Genomic DNA, 22,272 nt, shown 5'->3' on the forward strand with positions numbered 1-22,272 from the left:
TCCACACCCTGGATGGACGCACACACGCAGGGTCCACGTCCACGCCCTGGACGGGGACACACTCGTCACATCCCGACAAAGGACCAGCCCCGGGAAACCCACTCCTACAGCAGAGGCGACTGACGGCAGCAGGCTCGGAAGTCTTTTATTTACAAACCACGTAAAACCGTCACAACTGGAAGTGTCGTCACGAGAGGCTGGTTTCCTGGCAGCCGTGCGGCCGGCCCCCGCCTGCGCCCCGTCTGAGAAACGGGACAGGAACATGGCGCAGGTAGCAACGGGCCGAGGACCAGCGGCCGGCAGCACAGAAGCGTGGGGCTCTAAGAAGGATGAACAGACGTGCCCGGCCTTGGAAGGACCCAGATGGGCGCCCGTTGTGGGACACGCCCAGGGCAGGCAGCCTAGACGCCAGCAGTCCCTGTAGCCGCGGGCGAGGGCAGGGGCTGCTGAACCCCTCCCAGGACAGCTGCTCCTCCAGCCACATGATGGTCAGGCTTGTGCGCCTCCCAGCCGAGCTCCGAGGGCCCGTCTGCCGGCCTCACTGCGGTTTACACGCTAAGCCCTGGGTCCAGGGGGCAGGTCACGGCGGGCAGCGGGTCACAGCAGAGAACGGGCGGGACTCACGGGGCTTTGCTCACTGCCTGTTCAGTGGGGACAGGGCTTTAATACTCGGGGGACCATAGGGCAGCAGCCAGTGACGACTCAGCATGCCTCTGAACTTGACACTCCCAGGGCAGGTTGCAAGGGCTCTTTCTCCGCAGGGGAAATGACGCACGTAGGAAAACACCTGAAGACACCGTTTCCAGACTGGGTGGTGCATTCCTTCCCAGAGCTCAGCAGGAAACGCAGGACAAAACGGCAAGGGGGGTGTCCCCACCTGCTGCGTGTACATGTGACAGAGCCTGCAGCAGCCACCACCACTGGGGGCAGGCAGAGGCACCCATCCCGGCCGCCGCCCGTTTAAGGACAGGAGAAAGACAGTGTGTTCACACAGGTCTGCTTTTATTTCCACATTCAGCCCAGCGCTGCACCGCTCCCCGCCGGTGTCCACGCCCCCGGGGCAGGACAGTCCCCACAAGCACAGCAGGAAGCCACGCTGGGGACAGTCCCTGGGTGCGGCACCGCACTGGCGTCTCCCGGACAGACACTGGTGGTGTGACCTGAAGACCCAGCGGGAGACTGAACGCGGCGCCCACCAGCGCCCACGGGACGCCGGGGTTAAAGGCACAACTCTGAAGACGGGCGTCCCAGGGGTCCGTCCAGGGCGGCACAGGCTGTCTGCAGGGACGACCAGCTCCGGCACACGGTGACACTGCAACCGGGGAACATGCCTGACTCCGCGTCCTGCACTTGGCAGCGAGCCCAGTGTGCTGGGCGTGTCCCGGGTGGGTGCCACCCACCACCCCTCCCTGCGCCGGGGGCAGGCGACGAGGGCGGGCTCAGCTCAGCCCGACGCCTCTGCCATGAGCCACAGCCCCGATGGCGGAGCAGCGTCACCGCGTCACCGAGGACGCCAGTCGCTTGTCCTGCCCGACACCCAGTCCTGAGGAGCGAAACCTCTCAGTTCTCCTGTCACCAGAGTAGCATCGGGGTCCCTGCCCTGCACCCGCCACACTGGAACCCTGCTGCGAGGCGCCGGCCACCCTGACAGCCGGGCTTACACTTCTCTCGTCCCAGCTCACACGCGAGGACTTTATAACCCTGAGAGCATGACACTGACGTCCACACAGTGCCTTCAACATGTTCTACCGTGCGTGTTAGCTGTGTTGACCACAGGACGCAGACTGCTCCCTGAGGAAGGTGTCTTACCACAGTGCTCTCGGTCACTCCTGGTTCCCGAGGGGAATAATTTCCTCCGTGACAAAGAACTCGATGGTCTCCTCCTCCCAGTCGTCCACGTTGCTGTCCAGCTCGTCGGTATCCACTCCTGGAAGGGGAAGGAGAGGCTGAAGCGGGCCTGCGGCGGCGGGCTGGACTGGGCTGGCTTCCGGGCTCCAGCCTTGGGGACACACACAACATGCAGGCCAGCCACGTCCTCGGCTAAGGACGGCGGGCTCAAATGCGTGGGAAGGTGGCGTGGAACGCGATTCTTTCATCACAGAGAGCTGTCACACAGCCCCTGACGTTTACTGAGCAATCTGGGGGATCCACACAAGACACAAAAGGAGGAAAACACTCTCTTTCTCTCACACACACTCTCACACACACCCACACGCGCGCACACACACTCACACATGCACACGCTCAGCGGGTTACCTCCCCGCAGCTCCAGGCGCTTGTTCTTCTGCTCCATGTACAGCTCCTGCGCCATCTTCCGGTACTTCCGGAAGTCCTCCATCATGGTTCGCCGCCTCTCCACCAGTTCCTAGCACAGGGTCAGGGGTTACAGAGCTGACACTTGACTCCTGCCACCCTCATGGTGTTGCCGAGTCAACACGAAGACCTTGTGTCAGCAGCAACCCCACATGGGACAGCGGAAGGACACTCTGCTTCAGAGGAGGCTGTCAGGGCAGGAATGGGGCGCCCGCTCTCCTTTCTCTTCCCCTTGCTGCTGTCTCCCCCAACTTCTGTATCTGAAAAGCCAAGAGGGCTACAGGCCCCAGCCCTGGCCTGCCCACCCACGGGATCCCGTCTCTCCCGTGGACACGCCCTCTACCCTCAGCCAGGCACTGGCTCTTCTCTGCCATGGTGAGATGGTGGCCATATGGGGCACGTCCCCCAGCACGGAGAACAAGGCTGACCTTTGAGGCTTTGGACTGGCTCAAGCGATCCTTCTGTTCAAAGATTTTGGAATATTTCTTCAGGTCTTTTCTAATTTGCTGAAACAAAGACAAGTCACTCAGGATTTACGTGCACAAAGCGAGAGCCCTCACCGCGACCTTCCACGCTGCCAGGGGGGGACGACACCCACGCGACAGGCGGGACTCACCTCTGCGAGCCCCCAAGGCGGCGGGACGTCTGCACGACAGCCCTCCTTCCCCAGCTGCCGCCCCGCTTGCTTGGCATCCGCCCCACGCTCACGTGAGCCCACGGGCGGCTCTTCTAGTCCCACCAGGACGTCGTCATGCCCCGCCCCCCACCCCACTTTGTGCCAAGCTCCTAGAACAGTGCGGACAGACCTGAGGCCACCCCAAGACCTGAGACTGGCCCCCAACTGTCCTCTCCCCTTGGCTGCTCTTGTTCGAGCGTCTCTTCAAAGGGCTGCCGAGACCCACGGTCCTCCTGCTCGCTCGGTAACATACCTTGATCTGATCCTGGCTCAGGAGCGTCGGGGGCCGCGGCCGCCACAGCAGCTGGCAGAAGCGGTCCTTGTTGTTCTTCTGCAGGAGGCGGCCCTGGAAGGTCCACAGCCAGTAGGCGTTGTCCACCTGAAGGGAACAGAGGCCAGGCATGGCGCTCGTGCACTGGCTCCGGCACGCACCGGGGACCCGGGATCCGCAGCAGCAACGGGGCCACAAAACAGTCCCACCCGTCTGTGGGCAGATGGCATGCAGGTGCTGGCGGTCCCTGAGGACGGCGAACACACCACAAGCCTCGCCCTCTCTGAGGTACACTCAGTGCGGACAGTGGACACACGAGACACACCAGAGCCTGGTGTCGTGCCCGCAGTGGCCACACCAGGGCTAATGCAGCGCAGGCTCCCACTGGGCCAGGGCAGACCCTTGCTACCCCTCCAAACGCAGCCCCCTTCAGCCTCCGTTACTCGTGGCAAGACGCTCCTGGGGAAGGAAGCAGTGCCCTCCTTCCTGTGCTGTGACCTGGTCACAGACCAGGTTCCAGGGCACCTCCGACCTTGGGTGCCAGGAAGGCCCCGCTGAGGTTCGGAGGCAGGCGAGGCCCGGGTCCTGGTCAGAACGCAGACTTCACTCCAGATGCCATTGGCAAGTCTGTGCGCCTGCAAGTTCACGACTCCACTGAACCGAGTCAGTCAGCTGACGCGAACCTCACAGGCCCCAGACGGACAAGGACAGCCCAAACCAAGACCCGCCTGAGGAAGAGGCAGCCGTGCCAGGACACACCAGCAAACCGGGGCGCCCTCTGCCTCCTCGCGTGCACTCCATGCTCACGCCAGTTGCCGGGGTAACTCTGAACCCCAGGGAGGGCTGCAGACAGCGACGCTGAGAAGACGCGTCTGCTGCAGGTGACGAAGCCGTGGCAGCTGAGATGCGGTCTGACTTGGGAACGCCTGCCGGCTTACGCAGGAGGCTGCGGCCGCGGCTGCCCCGGTCAGAGGCACGGACGGCCCGCCGCGCTGCCAGGCGAAGGCACTGCACTCAGCGGGAGCCACACGTCAGGTTTTGCATTTTGGATCTTTTCCCGGGCCGGTGCTACACACGTGTCCTTGCACTACTCACGGGGACCTGGGCCTCAAGTGGAGGAAACCTGTACTGAGGCGGCCTGGGCTGAGCACAGAGGGCCAACAAACTGTGCCACCAACAGCCACGCCGTCTGCCCGAGGAGACGAGGGCCAGCGCCGCCCTGCTGGGCACGCTTTCCAAGGTGGAGAGGCAGCCGCAGGCCTGGCACCGCCCGGTTTCAGAGCCAGGCGACCTGGGTCCCCTACCTTATGGCTCCACCAGGACACGGAGGTGATGACGTAGCGCCCGGTTGGGTCCCACTCCACGTCGGAGGCCATGTAGTGCTCGGCGATGTTCATGACCGTGCAGTCTGACGTGTCCACGAAGGCCAGGGCGCCATTCATGCTGGGGACACAGACAGGCCCGCCTCACCAAGAGCATCCCCAGCGCAGTCTGCCCCAGTCCTGCCCTGGCCCCACCCTGGAGAGGCCCTGCTGCTAAGGTGGACGTGGGGGACGACGTGGCAGCGTCATTTCGTAGGGTGCGGCCTCTGCGACAAGCCCCCAAACTACACAGTCAGTGCCTCTGGCAGAGCGGGGTGGGGGACAAGCAGCTGGAGCGCATCCGTGCACTGGGCCAGGATACTGCAGGGTCCTCGCCGCCCGCGTGCTGCTGTGGGAGCCGCTAAGTAAGGACACCAGGGGGTGGCGGGGGTGGGGAGCGGTGAGTGTGCGTGTCCTCGCTGCTACGCCCCGAGAGGAGAAGGGAGGCAGCCTGGCTGGCTGACTGCGCAGTCCTCCTAGCTGCGGGCTTCCCCCGGAGGCACTGGGCTTCCTGGAGGTGTCCCTGCTTAGGTGTTTGTACCAGCGGCCGCCAGGCGAGCACGGCAGACGCCTGCTTTATCCCGCCAGGTCCCGGCCCAGCCCAGGACACGGCACAAACACCCTGAATCATCCGCCCAGGGACGAAGCTGGGATAACCTCCCCCGGGACCACTCCAGCTCTCAAGGACTCGGACGGCAGTGCCACATGCAGAATCCAGCGGCGGACATGCAGGCCTGGGGTCGGGGTCTGTGCAGAGGCCCACGCGTTGCTGTGCGGGGACTGGATGGCAGACACCCACCTCCGCAGGCCAGCCAGCACCACAAACTGGCCCTGGGGGCTCCAGAAGATGGTGTTCGCCTGCTGCTTGTCGAACATTTCTGGAAGGAAGAGAAGCATCGGTTTTAGGTCCCGGTACAGGCTCCGGAGCCGGCGTGCGGCAGGACAGGGGCTGGCGCCAGCTCGGGCACCCTCGTGGGTGTTTGCAGAAGAGCGTTCCCACACCCCACGTGCCCGCCTGCGGGGAGAAGAGCCCAGAACCGGTCCTGGCAGCCCCTGCAGTCACGGCTGCCCTGAAACACAGGGACAGTGCCCTGAGCTGCAGCCCAGTTCCTGCTGCTACTTCACGGTCCCAGCGACGGACGCCACTGGGACGCGACAGCAGGCCAGGACCCCAGGTCCCCTCAGGCTCTTCCTCACACGTCTTTCTGAACTGCATGCTCACGTGTCCCTTCCAAACTGCCACCTCCCCCAACACCCTCACTGCCCTCTTCCTGAATGGACCCGTGGGGCCCGCGAGGGGAGAGTCCTCGCCGGGGCGGGCAGAGCCCAGGACCCCAGCGCAGCCTGGTGGGCGGGCTTTGCAGCCAAAGCCAAGAAGAAAAAGAAATAGGACAGCTCTGTGAGCAGAGGTCCCTCCACAGCCACCGGGCGTGAGGGAGCCCGTGACCCCCGGCCGACACTGCAGCCTCACGGAGGGCATGACGCAGCGTCCACGAGGCACCCGCACGCCTGCTGGCTGCTTGTGACCATTTGCAGTGAGACGCCGTCTCCGGCCCCTTTGCTCTCATGTCAAAAGGAATTAATAAAAATCAGCTTGGTGACAGAGGGCCACTGATTCTTCCATGACTACTGCTGAGCCTGAGGACGTGAAAACTACGTTCTTCCCAGAATTAGCTCAGAGAAGCCGTCCCTGTCCCTAGGGTGGAGGGATAAAACCATCCCTGTGGTCAGAAGCCCTGTGTGAGGTCCCTGGAGCATGCATTGAGCGGGGCGTCAGTGCGGCCCCACCTCTAAAGTGGGGACTGGGGTCTCACTACCTCAGTCACCACATGAGAAAAGAGGCTGTGAAGTCACTCAACACCGCGGTGTTTACTGAGGACCAACAGTGTGCTACGCACCAAGGGCACAGGATGGGAGCCCTGTCAGCCCGGGGGAATGGACCAGCCCTCCCAGGAGGGGCCGAGTGAGGGTGAGGACAGGGCGCCCACGCAGAGGAGGGGAGGCAGTACATGCCCCCAAGATGGCAGCTCCGTCCACTCCAGACAAAGGCTGGAAGCTCAAACGTGGACTCTGCTGTGTGAGGCAGCTGCAGCGGCGCCACCTCTCCGTGGATGGGACAGTCCCCGCCCCCCACGCCAACCTGCCCGCCCTGACACCAGGCAGGCGACGCCACCTACTGATGAGCTCGATCTTCCCGTTGCTCTTCACGTGGTAGAAGGACACGGATATGCGAGGGGCCTCTCCATGCAGCACCGCGAACTTGCTCCCATTCGGCTCCCAGGCAAAGGCGATGATGGGCTCTGTGACAAGGAAAGCACTCCTATCGGTCCCTGTCCGCCGGTCCCCACATTTGTGCCAGGGGCCACAGAGCTGGCAGAGGGACAAAGGCGCACGTGGCACGGAGCTGCGTGGCCTGCAGACGTGGCCTTCCCGACACTCGCTGTGGCGCTAGCAGAGAACCCGCGGCCTGCGAAGGGCTGGCCTCCGCCCCATGTCTGTGTTCTCCCTGCCTGTCCTCCTCCTGCCTCCGGCAAAACGGGACAGCCGAGCTTTGCTGCCACGTGAAGGCGGAAGTGCAGCATCTGAACAGCTGTCCCGGGTCCAAGGCAGCTGCCTCCCACCGAGCACCTGCAAGCGCCGGGCTCTGCAGCTGCCCGGCTGGCACGGCACGGAGACCCGGCCTTGCTCCGCCCGCCCTCTCCTTGGCTCTGTGCGCAGCCTGCCGTGAGGACCCTGACCTCGGACACCTCACACACGTTCTCTAAGGCAGAGACAGGCGGCCACTACCGCGCGCGAGGACCAAGCCCGGCGTTTTGCCCGCACGGTGCTCACGTCAGGGCCCAAGGCCACGTGTAAAGCCGCGCGCTAGGGCTACATGACTATGGAAGGACTCCAACAGAACTTGCCTTTCATTTCAACCACATCGACAGGCACCTGCTTTTCCCTCATTCGGAAGATTTCAAAGTTTGTGACAACACCCTGATAAAAAAGAAGAAAGGTGACACTGTGGAAAATGAAAGTACGAGGACAAGTGACCACACCCCTCGGCACGACACAGGAACCCCCAGGTGCCGATGGACGCAGGGACGGGGACAGGCTTGGCGGAGCTGGCCACTCACTCTAGCCCAGGTTCCACTACAAACACCTGCCCTGAAGGTCACATTCATGCACAGGCAGTTCACACATCTGCCTGCAGCCCGCAGTGCAGAAAGCACCACCAAAGGGACGGATCCGAGTCCCTCTGACAGCGGGATCCTGCAGCAACCCCTGCACGGCGCAGGCATGTGGAGAGCGGGGCTGCCCACACGTGCACCGGCGGACGCGGGTGCCGTGTGGCGTGCAATACAGCTGCCTGGTGGTACGAAGGTGGGAGGGGGCCTGGAGGACATGCTTGGGGTGGAGGCCAGGCGTGGAGGGCCACTCGCTGTGCAGCCCCACTCCTGTGACACGTCTGGAGCGGGGAAGTGCAGGGCGAGCGAGAGCACAGGGAGCTGGGGGTCAGGAGCCGGCGGGAGTGTTGGGGGGCAACGGGTGCTGCTGCTCCATGTGCACGGTGTCCTGCGGTGATGAACACAGTCTGGAGCTAGGACAGTCATGACTGCGTTGCACACGTTTGTGAAAGCCACTGAATCGCACACTTTCAAAGGGTGAGTTTTGTGGTATGTGAGTTATGTCTCAATAAAAAAAGTTTGCAAAGGAAAGAGAAACACTTCCACTCTAAGGGAAAATGGGGCATTTTTTATATCAGCATCATATAATACAAACAGAAAGATATGGGGGCAGACCTGGGTCAAACATGGTGTTCTTTAAAAAAACTAAAAAATACGCAACACATTCATTTCCCCTCCAGAGAAGAGGTGGTGCCCAGAACCTTCACTGCACAGCTGACCCTCGAACAACACAGGGCTGGGGTGCCCGCCCTGTGCAGTCGGGAACCCACACACGACCGCTGGCTCCCCAAACTGCAGTCGTCCTTCCGTACCCACAGGGCACTGGCTCCAGGGTGCTCAGGACACCCAGCCCCATGGATGCACGAGCCCCCAACATACAGCGGCCCCTGCAGCCAAGGGTCCCCAGTGCTGCCCCACACGCGGCTGGCTGGATCTGCAGACATGAAACCTGGGACTCGGAGGGCCAACCTACAACGGCTGGGAAGAGCCCCGGCGCAGGTGCACCTGCACAGTGCAAACCTGTGTGGTTCGAGGGTCAGCTGCACCCCTCTTGAACGCTGAGCTGCGCGTGCGTCACCCACGCCTGGGCTCTCCGCAGCTGCAGTGTGACCGGAGCTCTGGCTGTGACAGGCAGGCTCACTGCTTCTGCTGTCAAGGGGGTCTGAAAATAACCCACAAGTCCAACCCAAAAACCCACGAACACCCTCCGAACAGGTCAGCGGCACAGGACGGCTCTGCCCACGGCACCTGCGCACCTGGGTCCCTTTGGGCGTCCTGTCGACTTTGACACACAAGTAGTCGCCATTCTTCTGCCAGTGCAGCTTGCAGTCCACCACGTTGAACAGGTTCCGAACACGGATCTCCTGCCTGCTTGGGAGCTGCATCAAGGTGACCCTCGCCGGGATGTCTTTGTCCTCAGGCACCCAGAAGGCTATGATGTTTCCCCCCGGAGACCAAGAAAAGTCTCTGCAAGACAAAGCAAATAAGAGTCACACATGGACAGGCAGAGCAAGGAAAGTGTCCAAGCTCACTGGCCGCACAAAGGCTCAGCAGTGAGGCCTGGTTGGGAGCCGACCACCGAGAGGTGCTCCAGGGCCACCTGAGTGCATTTCCTCCTCACCACGAGCCTGGGCACGACCCACTCTGCCAGGGAGCAGACAGAGGTGACGATGTCACCCACTGCGCCACAGCCCAGCAGCCAGCACGCAAACCTCTCCCATCCACGTCCTGTGCTGTCAGCAAGTAAAACCACTTTAGGCTGATGGGCCGGCCATGTGGCTGCTGAGGCCCCACTAGGGCTACAGGGAAGCCCCACAGCAACAAGGGCAGGACAGGAAAGGGTGCGGCAGTGCCCGGCCCTGTGGACATATGCGAGGCTGCGTCGGTGAGAACAGGGGCCCCGTTTCATTCTGGTCACATGCCCAAATTCTGCCCAAGAACGTAAGAATGAAGGAAAAGAAACGTGACTCCCTGGCAGGAGAGGCACTTCAGTGCGGAGACACTGACCCCCCCCACCCCAGAGGCTTCGGAGACAGGCCATGGGCCACTGACAGATGAGCTGGACTCACTCTGGCCGTGAACCACCACGTGGCCACCCAAGTAACACAGAGCACCTATCACTAGCAGGGCCCCCTGCACTGTGTGGCCCTCGGGAGACGCCCTCAGCTGGGGAAGGGAGGGAGACGAGCAGCCAGGTGGCAGCAGCCCAGGCGTCCTCGTGCCGGGACCTGGACATCTGGAGCCCAGGGCTCGCGGAGGGAGGGCAGGAAAGGGAAGCCAAGAGGGACAGCCACTTACTTGATGCCCGAGATCTTCAAGCTCTTCTTGTCCAGGAGACCCATAGACTACCAGAAAAAAGGGGGTCACAGTCAGGCCAGTGCTTCAGTAACGAGTTTTTTTACACAAAGGCGACCCGGGCTCCGATGCAAGCTGCTGAGGGGCGGCGCAAGCAGAGGGGGCCGGGCAAACATGGGCGCAGCTCACGCTCCCCAGCCTCCTCCGTCCGCAACCCCCGCAGCCCAACATGGGGCTGGCAGAGGCCGGCCAGACCCAGGACCCGAGGCCCGGAGAGGCCTGCGCGGCCTCCACGCTGCACATGCAGCCCCACCCCTTCAGCTGCCAGGTGAGGGACGCCCCGTACCCCACCTGCGCAGCTCAGCCCTCGGCCACAGGCCACTCACAGGCGTCTCGTAGATGCTGAGGGTGTCCAGTGTCATCCTGGCGAAGAATCTGCCGTCGTGGCTCCACCTGAGGAGGAGGAAGACAGTGCCAGGCTCCGCCCCCAGCAGCCACAGGGCGGTCGCTGACCCCACCCCTCCTTACTTAAAAATCGGCCAGTGGGCGGAGCTCTCACAGTGGAAGCCCCTTTTCTTCTGCCCGGTGAGAATGTCCCAGATGATGATGGCCTGAGGGTCGTCCTGCGTGTCCATAAGGGGACTGAAAGTCACCAGGTACCTGTGACAGAGGGGGACACGCTGACGGCCTCCAGTCCTCTCCCTGAGGTCACAACTCTGCGGGAAGCAGCAGGCGCGGGAGGCTGTGATGCAGGCCCACGACTCACGCCGGCACGCCCCCAGGCCCAGGCCCTGACCGCTCTCCCTGAGGATTCCCCCATGGAGCACGGCCTCCATCCCTCCGTGCGGTGGCCCTAGCTGCCGAGAGGGTGAGGGTCACGGGAGAGGAGGAGCTGGAGGCCTCATCCTGACCCTGCTTGTCACCCTGGCACATAGGTCACGTCTCACTTGGGTCCAGCTAACACACACACGGCTGCTGGCCTGAGACGCCAGTTACTGCGTGCTGAGGACACATAAAGATAATCACATAAAAACTGCCTCATCAAAGGGAACAAATGTCCACCAGGTAGAGGTTTACAGGAAATTCAAGGATCAAAGCAAAAACGGCGCCCCAAGGATGTCAGTAGTCAGCCACATCAGGAAGGGAGGACGGCTCAGGGGCCACCTGGTCCTGTCCTAACAAGTGAGCACCAACGTGCAGCCCAGGGAGGGATGCACGGGTGCAGGTGAGCGCTGAGACATCAGGACCGAGGCCCTGTGTCCCCCGGCCTGGACCTAGGCTTGAACTACCCAGCTGTAAATAAGAGCAACGCGGGGGCCCACAGGGAAAGCTGAGCGCACGCGGCGGCATGACCGAGGAGCCTGTGACACGGGGCCTCCGTGGGTCCCACCACGAGCAGTCTGCGTGGCCAGAGGCTGAGCTGCAGCAGCGCAGCGTCCCAGGGCGACAGAGGAGTAGCTGCGCGTGCGCCGGGGAAGGCCGCTCCAGGCACTGAGGCCGGGGCCGCAAGTGGACGCCGCACGGCCAGGGCCTTCAAGCCCCTCGCACCCACCCGTCACAGAGCTGTCCTGCACGGCCCCTCGGACTGTCACACATAGGGGGCCGTTCGGTCACAGGAGAGCCATCAGCAAAATACGCGCTCTTGGACTAGATCCCAACCTGACGGGAGGGCAACGTACAAAGAACACCAGTGGATCAAGTGAGAAACTGGAACGGTGAACACCGCATTTCCTGTAGTTGGTAACGGCACGGGCTTGTGTAGAACCTCCTGTTCCTGGGACGTGCACACTTGGGGGGAGGGATGTGATCCTTCAACTCACTCCCAAGTGGCTCATGAAAAAATGTGCCCGAAAATTTGGAGAGGAAATGGCAAAGCAATGCAACCGAATGTGGACTGCAGAACCGGTGAGGGGCACACGGCAGTTCTCCGTGCCCGCCCTGCCGCTTTCTGAGCGTGAAGTTACTGCAAAATAAAAAGGTGTGAGAACGGTCCGCGGAAGGCCGGCCAGCGCCGATAGGCGCAGACTCCGCAGGCCTACCTTTCACAAGGTGAGAAGTCAATGAGCTGAACGCCCTGGTGGCTGAACCTCTGAATCTGTTTGAACTTCTCTCCCCCCCAGAGCGCAATGCCTCGCTGATGGAAGGTCGCCAGGTAGGTGCCCTTGGGAGACCAGCGCACGTACGTCTCTGTCCACCGCTGTGGAGGAAGCCAGGCCAATGTTAACGTGGCAGCCGCCACCAAGTACGCTCCTCCTCCGCCGAGGGGCCCACCCTCGCACGGGGGCCTGTCCTGTCTGCTGACTCCCCCCCTCCCCCCGTGGGAAGGACACAGAGGCCGTTCTCAGAGACGGCCCCTCGGAGAACAGGGCACCTCGCCTGCTCGTGCCTTGGGGCCCGCCCCCACCGCAGCAGACACTCACCGCTCTCTCTTCGATGGAGACAGGATCCTTCACGTCATTCCAGAATATGGATGTGCGGTCTCCACTCTCAAATATCACACTGTACTGATCTCTGCACTCTGCCTCCTCAAGCCAGTAACGTAAGTTTCCCTGGAAGAACCAAAGGCAAGCGATGAGACGTACTTGGTGAACTTTTACCAAAGAAAACTTCATTCGTAACTACTGCTCGAAGGGGTTGGTCCATTCCGTCGGCACCTCTAACTCCCAAGGAGTCTGTCACTTCAAGCCAAGAGGCCAGCCAGCATTTCCTTCAACCACCTAGTTACCGAGCACATACAACATACCAAGTCTTTGAAAGGCTGTTTCTCTGGGATATCCCATTCGTCACTGATGGTCATGTACCTGGAAAGAAAGACACGGCCTAGCAGCCCAGCCAGTGGCGGCCACGCCGAGGCTCCCGGCCCAGCAGCAGTCAGCCAGCCGTCACTGACGCCCACCGAGCTGCGTCATATCAATGTCACCACGAACGACACTTTTCAGGGACCTACGGCGCTGCAGCCCGGCCTGACCCCCAGAGCAGGGGCAAGGGTGAGTTTAGGGGATGCTGGCACGGGGTGGGGCAGCTGCTGGCTAGTGTGAGGGGCCAGGGATGTGAAATGGTCCTGCGGGGGCCTGACCGGGCGGTGGGACCACCCAGAAGGCCAGGGGCACTCCCCCCAGAACCCGGTCACTCAGCAGAGGGAATGGCCCGGACCACACGGCCCGAGTCTGAGCTCACTTGTCAAAATCAGTGAAGAGGTTGACTCTGAACGTGTGCTGCTTGTCCAGCTTGTAGCCGTCGGCGTTTTTTACAGCGTCCAAGGCGTGGGCGGGCGACGCGTACTCCAGGAAGATGTACCTGAAGCGAGCAGGAGGGAGGTGACTGGGCCCGCGCCACGCGGTCTCAGCGGCGGTGGCAGCGAAGCTCCCTCACGACGAACGTGACCCTCACACTCCGAGTCTCTAACCCATCGTCCGAGAGAAACCCACCCATCAAAATGTCTGTGACCTTGACTATGGTAATGGATTCACGGACGTGCACACCTCAAAATTTATGAAACCCTACACTTCAAAACGATCTAATTTACCACACGTCGATCATTTCAATAAAGCAGTTCCAAAACCTAAAGTCACAAACGCTACGTATGATGTTGTGTCACAAGCAACGTTACGAAGGTTCAAGGGTGTTTCCTTCCACTTAGTTCCGAACAGAAAACAGGAAGAGCATAACCAGTATTCCGTCACCTAACTTCTAAAAAGAAATTAAAACTATTCTAGGTAGGTCCCCACTCTGAATCAAAACAAGCCTGGGCCCCATCTCATTCCTGTCCCCTCAAAGGCTGGCATTCCCACGAACTGCTAACGGAGGGGGTCGGACAAGACTGGGGAGCCTGCTCCTTCCTGCCGGCTGCAGCACGAGCCGGGCACCACCTGGTCACGAGCGGACACTGCCCTGCAGCACCGCGGGGGCTTCACGCAGCCCCACACCCCACTCCTAGGCCTGGGCAAGGACCATGTGCTCAAAGGGGGACACGTGCCGGGACTGGAACTGCGAGCACTACATGTCAACTGAGGGAAGAGCGGCCGGGGCACGACAGAGCTGCTGCACGTGAAACAGAGGAGCCAGAATCACGCCAAACACAGAAGCCCTCACATGGGGTTTTCAAAGCAAACTGTAACACCGCACGTACCTCATGCCACCATTTCTAAGAGGCGTGATTTCAGGTTAACACCAGGGAAAAACTCGCTGATTATAAAGTGACACCATGCTCTCACCCAGACTAAAAACCATCCCCATTTTAGAGGTTAAAGCGTGGGGGGTGGGGGGGGGGGAGCACCGCTCAGGTTCAATAGACACACGTGGTTTTCCTGAAGCCCCGCCGGCCTCCAGACCCCCGGGCCCTGCACCCAGGCGGCGCCTGCGTCCCCTGCCCCGGCAGCGGGTCTGAGTGCCAGGCTGACTCCCCAGCCGGCAGCCCCTCAACAAGCAGCATGCCTCCCGCCCTCTCCCTTGGCTCTGCCCGCTGAGCGCCCCAATGAGGCTGGGGCAGTGACAGAGGACGCGCCAGGCGGCAACTGCCACAGGGCTTCCGACACCGAGAGAACCACCGATGGCCGTCACGACGAGAGCGTCACTCACCCTTTGGTCTTCCCATCCTGCTCTGGATAAAAGTCATTTGTGATTTTCCCGAACTTGGAGAAGATCTTGTGGATGACATTCTTGAGCTTCTCCAGGCGGTCCGGCCCCACCTGAGGGACGCTGTCCACCACGACCACCGAGTCGATCCCGTCCGCCTCCTGGGGCCGGTCCTTGAGCACGTCTCCGAGCAACTCTGTCCGAGAGAGGTTTGCGCAGTGACTCACAGGCCCAGCACCACGGCCACGCAGAGCGCAGCACCCTGAGCACACTTCCCAGGAGCCGGCGGCCTGGGCTGCCTCCAAACTGACAGACTCCCTTAGACAGCCACGACATATAGATTCCTGGCAACAACAGAAGATGTCTAAGTGGGTTTTTAAAAAGGCTTTAAATCATGCACAATGCAAACCAAGAGGCAGCCCTTCCACCAGGAACGAAAAGGACCCAGAGGGGCCGTGACTGCCCCAGGGAGCCTTCCCCAACCACTGCCACCGCCCCGCGGCCGCCAGGAAGTCTTCCCAACCCTCCTGCGTCTGAAGACGGCGCGGGGCTGAGACAGCGCTTCCCCCAGGAGCCCAGGGAACAGCCCGCTCAGGAGCGCGCCCACGCGGCGGACGCTGGCGGGCCTCCCGCGGGACAAGTGCCGCAGAGGCAGACACACACGCCTCCGAGGGCTGGGGCTCCGTGAGCGAAGCGCGCCTCTCCCAGCTCTGCTGCCGCGCACTGGCGGGGCCTGCTGAGCCTGCTCGGCGTTTACGAGGCTTCCCGGACCCGGCGTCCCACTGACCCGGGCGCCCGCCCGCCCCCTTAGGTCCTGCGGGGAGGAGCCGCGCCCACTGCGCGTGGGGAGGGCGGCCACACCCGCCAAGGGGCACTTCTGGCGGCTCCTGGCTCCGGGAGACACAGAGAAAAGCAATCCTCAAACCTGAGTAGCAAATACAAACCTAACGCTGAACGCGCCAAAGACGGTCGAGGTCGAGGTAAAACCCGCGTGGCGCCTGGCAGAGCGGCGCGGGCAGCCGGGGCCGAGGCTGAGCGGGGGGCGCTGCAGCCGGCGGCTCCCGGGATTGGGCGCCTCGGCCCCCGCGCACCACTCGCCGCGAAACCCGCGACCCCCACGAGCACCACACAAGCACGGGCCGCGGCGCTGAAGGCCCGCTCCGTGCGGGTCCCCAGGACCAGGGGCCCGGGTCGCTCGGGCGGCTGTGCGCGCCCCGCAGCGCTGCTTTGGGACTAAGGCCCGTGTCAGTGTCGCGTGTGAAGGGGACGCGCTCAAAAACTGCTTTAGAACAGCCAAGAGCAGGGTGAACACCGAAGGGAGCGAAACCGACGCTCAGGGCAACACTTAGGGTTGAAACCGGGGAGCCCGTCCGGCAGAAAGACCCCGGCCCGGGCCGCAGAGGCCGCGCCACACGGGCTCCCGGGGCCCCGCGGGGCTTCCCTGCTGCTCTCGCCAGAGCGTCTCCGTCTCGTGAAACGAAGTGGGGAGACAGGCAGCCCGTTCGGAGCCGTGTTTACAGGCGGACAGCCGGGGTGGGGTGCGCGCACGCGCCACGCACTGAAACGGGTCCACGCTCAGCGTCCACGCGGGGCTCCGAGCCTGGGGGCCGCCGCTAAGAAAACACAAGCCGACACAGCACCGGGCCGTTAAGGCTGGGCGCCCTCGGGCAGGAGCACAGGCCACGTCCGTCCACCGAATCGCACGCAAAGGCGGGCACAGCAAGCGGCAATCGACGCCGAAGCGGAGCCCGTCAGCTGCCGGGGCACGGCGGTCCGTCCGGTCCTTCCGCCTCCCGACCACGGACGGACGCCGACCGGAGACTGGCGAGGCGCCGGGCAGCGCCGTCCCCGCGGGGACTCCCTGCAGGACAGCCCGACCCACCTCGGAGCGCCCGCCGAGCCCCCTCCCTTCCCCGGGCAGGTGTCGCTGGGCCCTCGGGCACCCCCCCGGCAGGCGGCCCGTCCGGCGCTGCTCGACCCTCCCCGCCCGCAGCGCACACCGGCCAGCGCTGCCGCGGGCCCGTCGCCGTCCTGCCTCGCTCCGACCGCAGGAAAGGGGCGGTCCAGGGCCCCGCAGCGCACCTCGCCTCCGCGCGGGACACCAGGGGGAGGACGGGGGCCGCCCCCGAGGATCCCGCCCGCGTTCGGGGCCCCGCCGCCGCCTCACCTTCCTCGCTCACGTCGTCCACGAAGTCCTCGGGGTCGCTGAAGGAAGGCTCGTCCGCGTCGCCGTTCTCAGCCGCGCCGTCCTGCTCCCCATCCGCCCCGTCGGACCGGGCTTCGGCCGCCGCGTCCCGAGCCTGCTCCTCCGGGCTGTCGTCCGCGGCCGGAGCGGGGAGCTCCTCGGGCGGGGGCGGGGACGGACCGGGGGTCGCGCCGGTCGCCGCCTCCCCGTTGGCCGCGGGCTCGGCGGGCGATTCAGGCCCCGGCCGGGCCTCCGCCTCCTCGTCCTCGCTGCCCGCCGCCTCCTGCGCGCCGGGTCCCGCGGGCCGCGGCGGCTCCTCCCCCGGGGGCTCGGCGGCCGGCTGCTGCCGTTCGGGCTCGGCCCGCTCCTCGGCCGCCTCGGGCGCCGCCACGTTCTCCGCGTCCTGCATGGGCCCGCCGCTGCCGCCTCGCCGCGCTTCCGACTCTCCCAGGCCGCACCGCGCCGACGGCAGGGCCATGTGCGTGCGGCGGCGCGTCCCACGGAGGCGGGGGGGGGGCGCGCACGCTCGAGTCCTCCGAGCGCGGCCGGGGAGCCGGGGAGGGCGGGGCGGTGCCTGCCGGCGGTGACCGCGGCGCCCCCACGACGAGCGCACGCTCAGCGGCTATCACACGGGGCCCCGGGTCAGTCTGCGCGCTCACGGGCCCCCGCAGGGCCCCGCTCTGGGAGCAGGATGGTCTCGCCCAACATGGCGGCCGCCCGCCCCCGCTCCCGTCGGGCGCTGCGGCCGAGGACTACACCATGCGGGACGCCGCGGGCGGGGCGGGCCGGGAGCCAGCTCAGCACTGAGAATTGTGTGAAGACCTCGCCTAACTCACGAAGAAATGCTAGAAAAACCTGAGAGTCCCGAACGGCCCCGGCTGCGGTGCGCCAGCCTCTCACCAGGTGAGCCGCTGCGCTGCCATCACTAAGCCCCCCTTTCCCATGTCGGTGTTTAGACTCGTCTACTGACTCGGCACAAGAACGGACGAGTCCAAAATATAAACGGAGTTCCCGGCGGGCCAGGGGCGGCCGACACCACTAGGAAGACGACTTCCCGGCGCCATACACGAAAATGAGAATCGCTTTAATCAACCACGCCCGTCGCCGCCGCGGCGTCGGTAACTTCGCCGCTCCCGTTCCGTTGGCGACGGTGGCTCGGCGCGCAGAAGCCCCGCCCTGCGCCGCGGGAGAGAGCGAGCGTGGGTCACGCGGGAGGGCGGGGCCAGACCAGCGCGGGGCGGGGCTAAGGAGGGAAAGGGCGGGGCCAGACCGGCGCGGGCTGGGGCTGGGGAGGGGCCGCGCTGCCAGGTGCAGCTGGACCAGGGAGTCGACAGTCCGGCTCTGGTTCGCCCTCTAGGGACGGGCATCGTGCATCTGTATCTAGTACTTCGGTTATGCCAGGCGTGAGGACAAGTGCTGACGGGGTTGTTTGAATCGTCCGAAAAAAGGAACTCAGTGGAGTGGGGAGAGGGGGAGGGCGTGAAACGGGAAGTTGGTGTTTAATGCGGACCAAGCCTCACTCTGGGAAGATGAGCAAGTTCTAGAGATGGTGGTGGGCCGGTTTCATAGAGCCAAACACATTTCTTCTAGAGGTCACAGGTTTCACTTCTAATTTAATCTGCACTCACAGATCGCTGGGCTCCGCCAGCCTTTTTCTCCCACAAAGTGCTAAGAGTGACAAGCGGGTGACGGAGAAGCGAATGTGCCCGAGAAGCTTGGGAACGACCGACGTAGGTTTGTGGCTGCGTGCTTCTTCGGGAAGACCTCCAGGGCATTGCACGTGCTGCAGGGACTGGCTGCGCGTTGCTGGTCCCCAGTGAAGGGGTTTGTCAGATCCTTTAGTGCAGGGAATTATGAAGGTGCTCAGGATGCAAAATATACATATTGGGTGAGCCAAAAAGTCTGTGTGGCTTTTTTTCCTCCGTAAAAGAAAAGACAGTTTTCATTTTCACCAATAACTATTGATCTGGATAGTTTGAGTATGCTGTCTATCTCCCACGCGGAAGAACTTTATTGTTCTCAATGAATATCTCGATTTGATCGCTATCAACTTCAACTGGACCATGGAGCATCACCCGGCAGGAAATCTACGGCACGGAATTTTGCAAACCACTTTCGACACGTTCGAGCAATCACAGCACCTTCTCCGTACCCTGCACAAATCTTTTTTTTTTTACCTTTCTTGAAATAATAATGCATAATATACTGAAAATGATGAGTATTTTCTTCCATATTCAATATTAAAGTGGTGACACAACAGTTCGCCAATTTTGACGGGTTTTTAAATGCAGGCTGATGTGACAGCTGTCACAACACAATCCAACAAAATTGTTTCAGATGCAGTTCGTCAGCTGCGTGCTACTAGAGCACATTGTACAGGGGGAAAAAGAATCAAAAACATACGCTGAAAACCCAGCACGACAATGTGACCGTTTCTGCTTCTAACAGTCACGCGTATTAGAAAGAACTTAATAGGAGAAAAATAGCCCCCTCGTCTGTTTCCTGTTTATGTCGCTCTTCCATTCTTCCTGAGATTCCAGGTTCCGCTTCCTCCATCAGTAAATGGGAGGTAATTGTGGCCCTGGCCTCACAGGGCTGTTGCCATACATTCTGTAAAAAACGTTTCAGCCCGGGCCTGGCGGCTCCGTTGGTTGGAGCGTCATCCTGTAAGGCACAGGTTGTGGGTTCAATCCCCAGTCAGGGCACATGCCTGGGTTACAGATTCGATCCCTGGTGAGGGCCCGCACGGGAGGTAATCAGTATTTCTCTCTCACTTTGATGTCTCTCTCTCTCTCTGCTAAAAATAAATAAAGAGCCATTTAAAAATGTCCATGAGTGAAGATGAAAAAATGGACGTTTCAATAATGTGTGCAGATACACGATCTTCTCATTTGCTCTTCTTCACACTATCATCAGTGTTCTTCCCACGGTTTTTGTAGTGTGTATAATGGCCATTTGAAAACCTCATTGACAACACACGATGTGCCAGCCTGCGCCGGGTCCTGGGACAGAAACAGGACATGGGTGGAAAGACAGTGAAACCTTCGTGACATCTGGAGTGTAGCTTGTGGCGTGTGCATGTGTCATTGTCTTGGCTGTGACATGTTAAGTGTTAGCGTTAGGCTTCATGAGAACTCTCTGAGCTACCTTGGCAACATTTTTATAAATTTGAAGTTGTTCCAAATAAAAAGTTTGTTAAAGATGATTGGGCCTCAGACAGGTACTTGCACGCCCATGGCCACAGCAGCTCTCAATAACCAAAAGGCGGGAGCAGCCCAGTGCTCATCCATGGATGATGGGCAAACATCATGGGGCCCATCTGGGCAGCGGCATGCCACTCAGCCGTGGACAGAAAGGAGACCCTGCCCCTCGCTGCAGCGGTGAGGAGCCTTGCGGACGTTGTGCCGAGTGAGATTAGCCCGGCAGAGAAACACAAATGCTGTGTGAACCCACTCATAGGAGGTCCCAGAGTTGTCAAGGTCACAGAGACAGGAAGTAGATGGCAGGGGCTGGGGTGGGGTGGGGGGTGTTTCGTGGGGACAGAGTCTAGTATGGAAGGTGAGAAGTTCCCGGGATGACAGTGGTGACAGACGCCCAGCAGTGTGAATGTGCTTCCTGGCCCAGAACTGCCCACCTAGGATGCTGAAAGGGTTGATATCATGTACTTTGTGCACATTTTGCCACAATGTTTTTCAAAGAGAAACAATGTTGCAAGCCCTTATTTCTGGGATAGCTGTCCCGCCCGCTGTCTGGTCGCCTCCAGAAGGTCCTTGGCCTTTCCTTGGGTGAGCCGTCGACTTGGAATGCCGGGATCCTAGAGAAATGAACCAGGAGAAACGGCCGGCCTGCAGGCCGCAGCGGCGCCCCCCCCCCCCCGCAGTTACCCAGCTGCTCCTCACCTAGTAGGAGGCCTCGGGAGCTCCTCAGTCACTTCTCCAGGATGCTTCATCTGGACAGGGCTGTCTCTAGGGTCACAGAGCAGGGAGAGGAGGGGACAGGGACAGACCATCCCAAGGGGTCCACTGTGGCCCCCAAGCGGCTGAACGCACACCCCCTCCCCCTTCTGCACAGCCGTGCACCTGATGGAGGTGGCTTTGACTCATTCCTGGGATGGTCCTCTAAGGTGGGCCCGGTCAGGACTCAGACGGCCCTCATGGGCTCCAGGGCCCTCTCTCAGCCTGTGACCTAGCTGTAACCCAGGTCAGCACCACCAACATAGAGACAGGATCGATCGTGGGGTCCATGGGGGGGGGGTCATTTGCGCCTTATTCCTGGCCGTGCCCCGCAGCCCCCGGAGCCCAGCTGCCGGGTGCTCGGACTTCTTACTTGGTCACTCAGTCCTCAGACAAGCCGTGAGGCCTGGACTGCTGGTGTCCCTGCTGTGGGAGGGTTCCAGCCAGGGTGTGGCCTCTGCCGGGTGCCCCTCCGTGGTCCTCGCTGAAGAGGGGTGTGAGGGCTCCAGAGTGGAGTTTGTCATCGTATACCACCGGCAGGAGGGAGGAATTGCGGCAGGAGTAGGACAAAAATGCCCCTGCGTGGAGAGGTGCCCTACCAGCCCACCCCACCCTCCTGGTGCAGTGCCCCCATCATTCCCAGGGTGCTGAGGCTCACGGAGCACCTACTCCCAGCCGGCACTGCCTTACATGCTTTACAAATACCGCCTCCCTTGATCTTCTTGGCATTTAAAAAAAATTGATTATAGAGAGAGGAAGGGAGAAGTGTGTGTGTGTGTGAGTGAGAGCCATTGATTTGTTGTTCCACTTATTTATGCATTCCTTGGTTGCTTTTCTTGTTTTAATTTATATTTTTAGAGAGAGGGGAAAGGAGAGAGAAGGGAGGGAGAGAAACAATAGATTGGTTGCCTCTTGCACACCCCCAACTGGGGACCTGGCCCACAACCCAGGCCTGTGCCCTGACCTGGAATTGAACTGGGGAATTTTCAGTCTGCAGGCTGGTGCTCGATCCACTGAGCCACACCATCCACGGCTGGTTACTTCTTGCAGGTGCCCTGACCGAGGATCGAACCTGAAACCTTGGTGTGCGGGGACAGTGCTCTAACCAACGGAGCTACCCGGCCAAGGGCAGTTTTGTCAGTCTTTCTTTCATTTCAATAATTCTGGTCAGTATGTGGCAGTTGAGGTTTTAATTTGCATTTCCTTAATAACAATGTTAAATATTTTCCATGTGCTTATTGGTGATCCGTATGTCTTCTGCCCATTTTTTAGTGGGTTGTGAGCCTCTCGTTAGGGTGTGTGTGACACAGATTTTCTCGTGTGTTGGTGGCCTCTACTGTCATTTTCTTAATGGGTCTTGCGAAACCCAGAGGTTCTGAAGTTTCTAGGAAATCCACTGGGTCGGTGCTTTCCTCTTGGCTTCTGCTTTTTGTGCCCCTCGGAGAAATCTGTGCCTTTCTCAAGGTTGCAAAC

At 61.5% G+C, this 22,272-nt stretch overlaps 1 protein-coding gene across 1 annotated transcript; it reads right to left on the reverse strand.

Moving 5' to 3' along the window:
- Positions 1 to 1,227: 1,227 nt before the first annotated feature.
- EIF3B (eukaryotic translation initiation factor 3 subunit B) lies at positions 1,228 to 17,291 on the reverse strand. Its single transcript, XM_090288686.1, has 19 exons — positions 16,829 to 17,291; positions 14,665 to 14,857; positions 13,264 to 13,383; positions 12,830 to 12,887; positions 12,507 to 12,635; positions 12,126 to 12,283; positions 10,615 to 10,746; positions 10,473 to 10,539; positions 10,090 to 10,136; positions 9,048 to 9,258; positions 7,528 to 7,600; positions 6,799 to 6,921; positions 5,421 to 5,499; positions 4,565 to 4,703; positions 3,243 to 3,368; positions 2,742 to 2,819; positions 2,257 to 2,365; positions 1,810 to 1,927; positions 1,228 to 1,312 (listed from the first exon to the last, which is right to left on the reverse strand). The coding sequence occupies exons 1-18, from the start codon at positions 17,253 to 17,255 to the stop codon at positions 1,824 to 1,826; spliced, it is 2,373 nt and encodes a 790-aa protein (XP_090144812.1). The 5' UTR covers positions 17,256 to 17,291; the 3' UTR covers positions 1,228 to 1,312; positions 1,810 to 1,823.
- Positions 17,292 to 22,272: the final 4,981 nt, after the last annotated feature.

This window comes from Furipterus horrens, unplaced genomic scaffold, assembly GCF_987537825.1.
Source record: "Furipterus horrens unplaced genomic scaffold, mFurHor1.1.pri manual_scaffold_10, whole genome shotgun sequence".
NCBI classification, from domain to species: Eukaryota; Metazoa; Chordata; class Mammalia; order Chiroptera; family Furipteridae; genus Furipterus; species Furipterus horrens.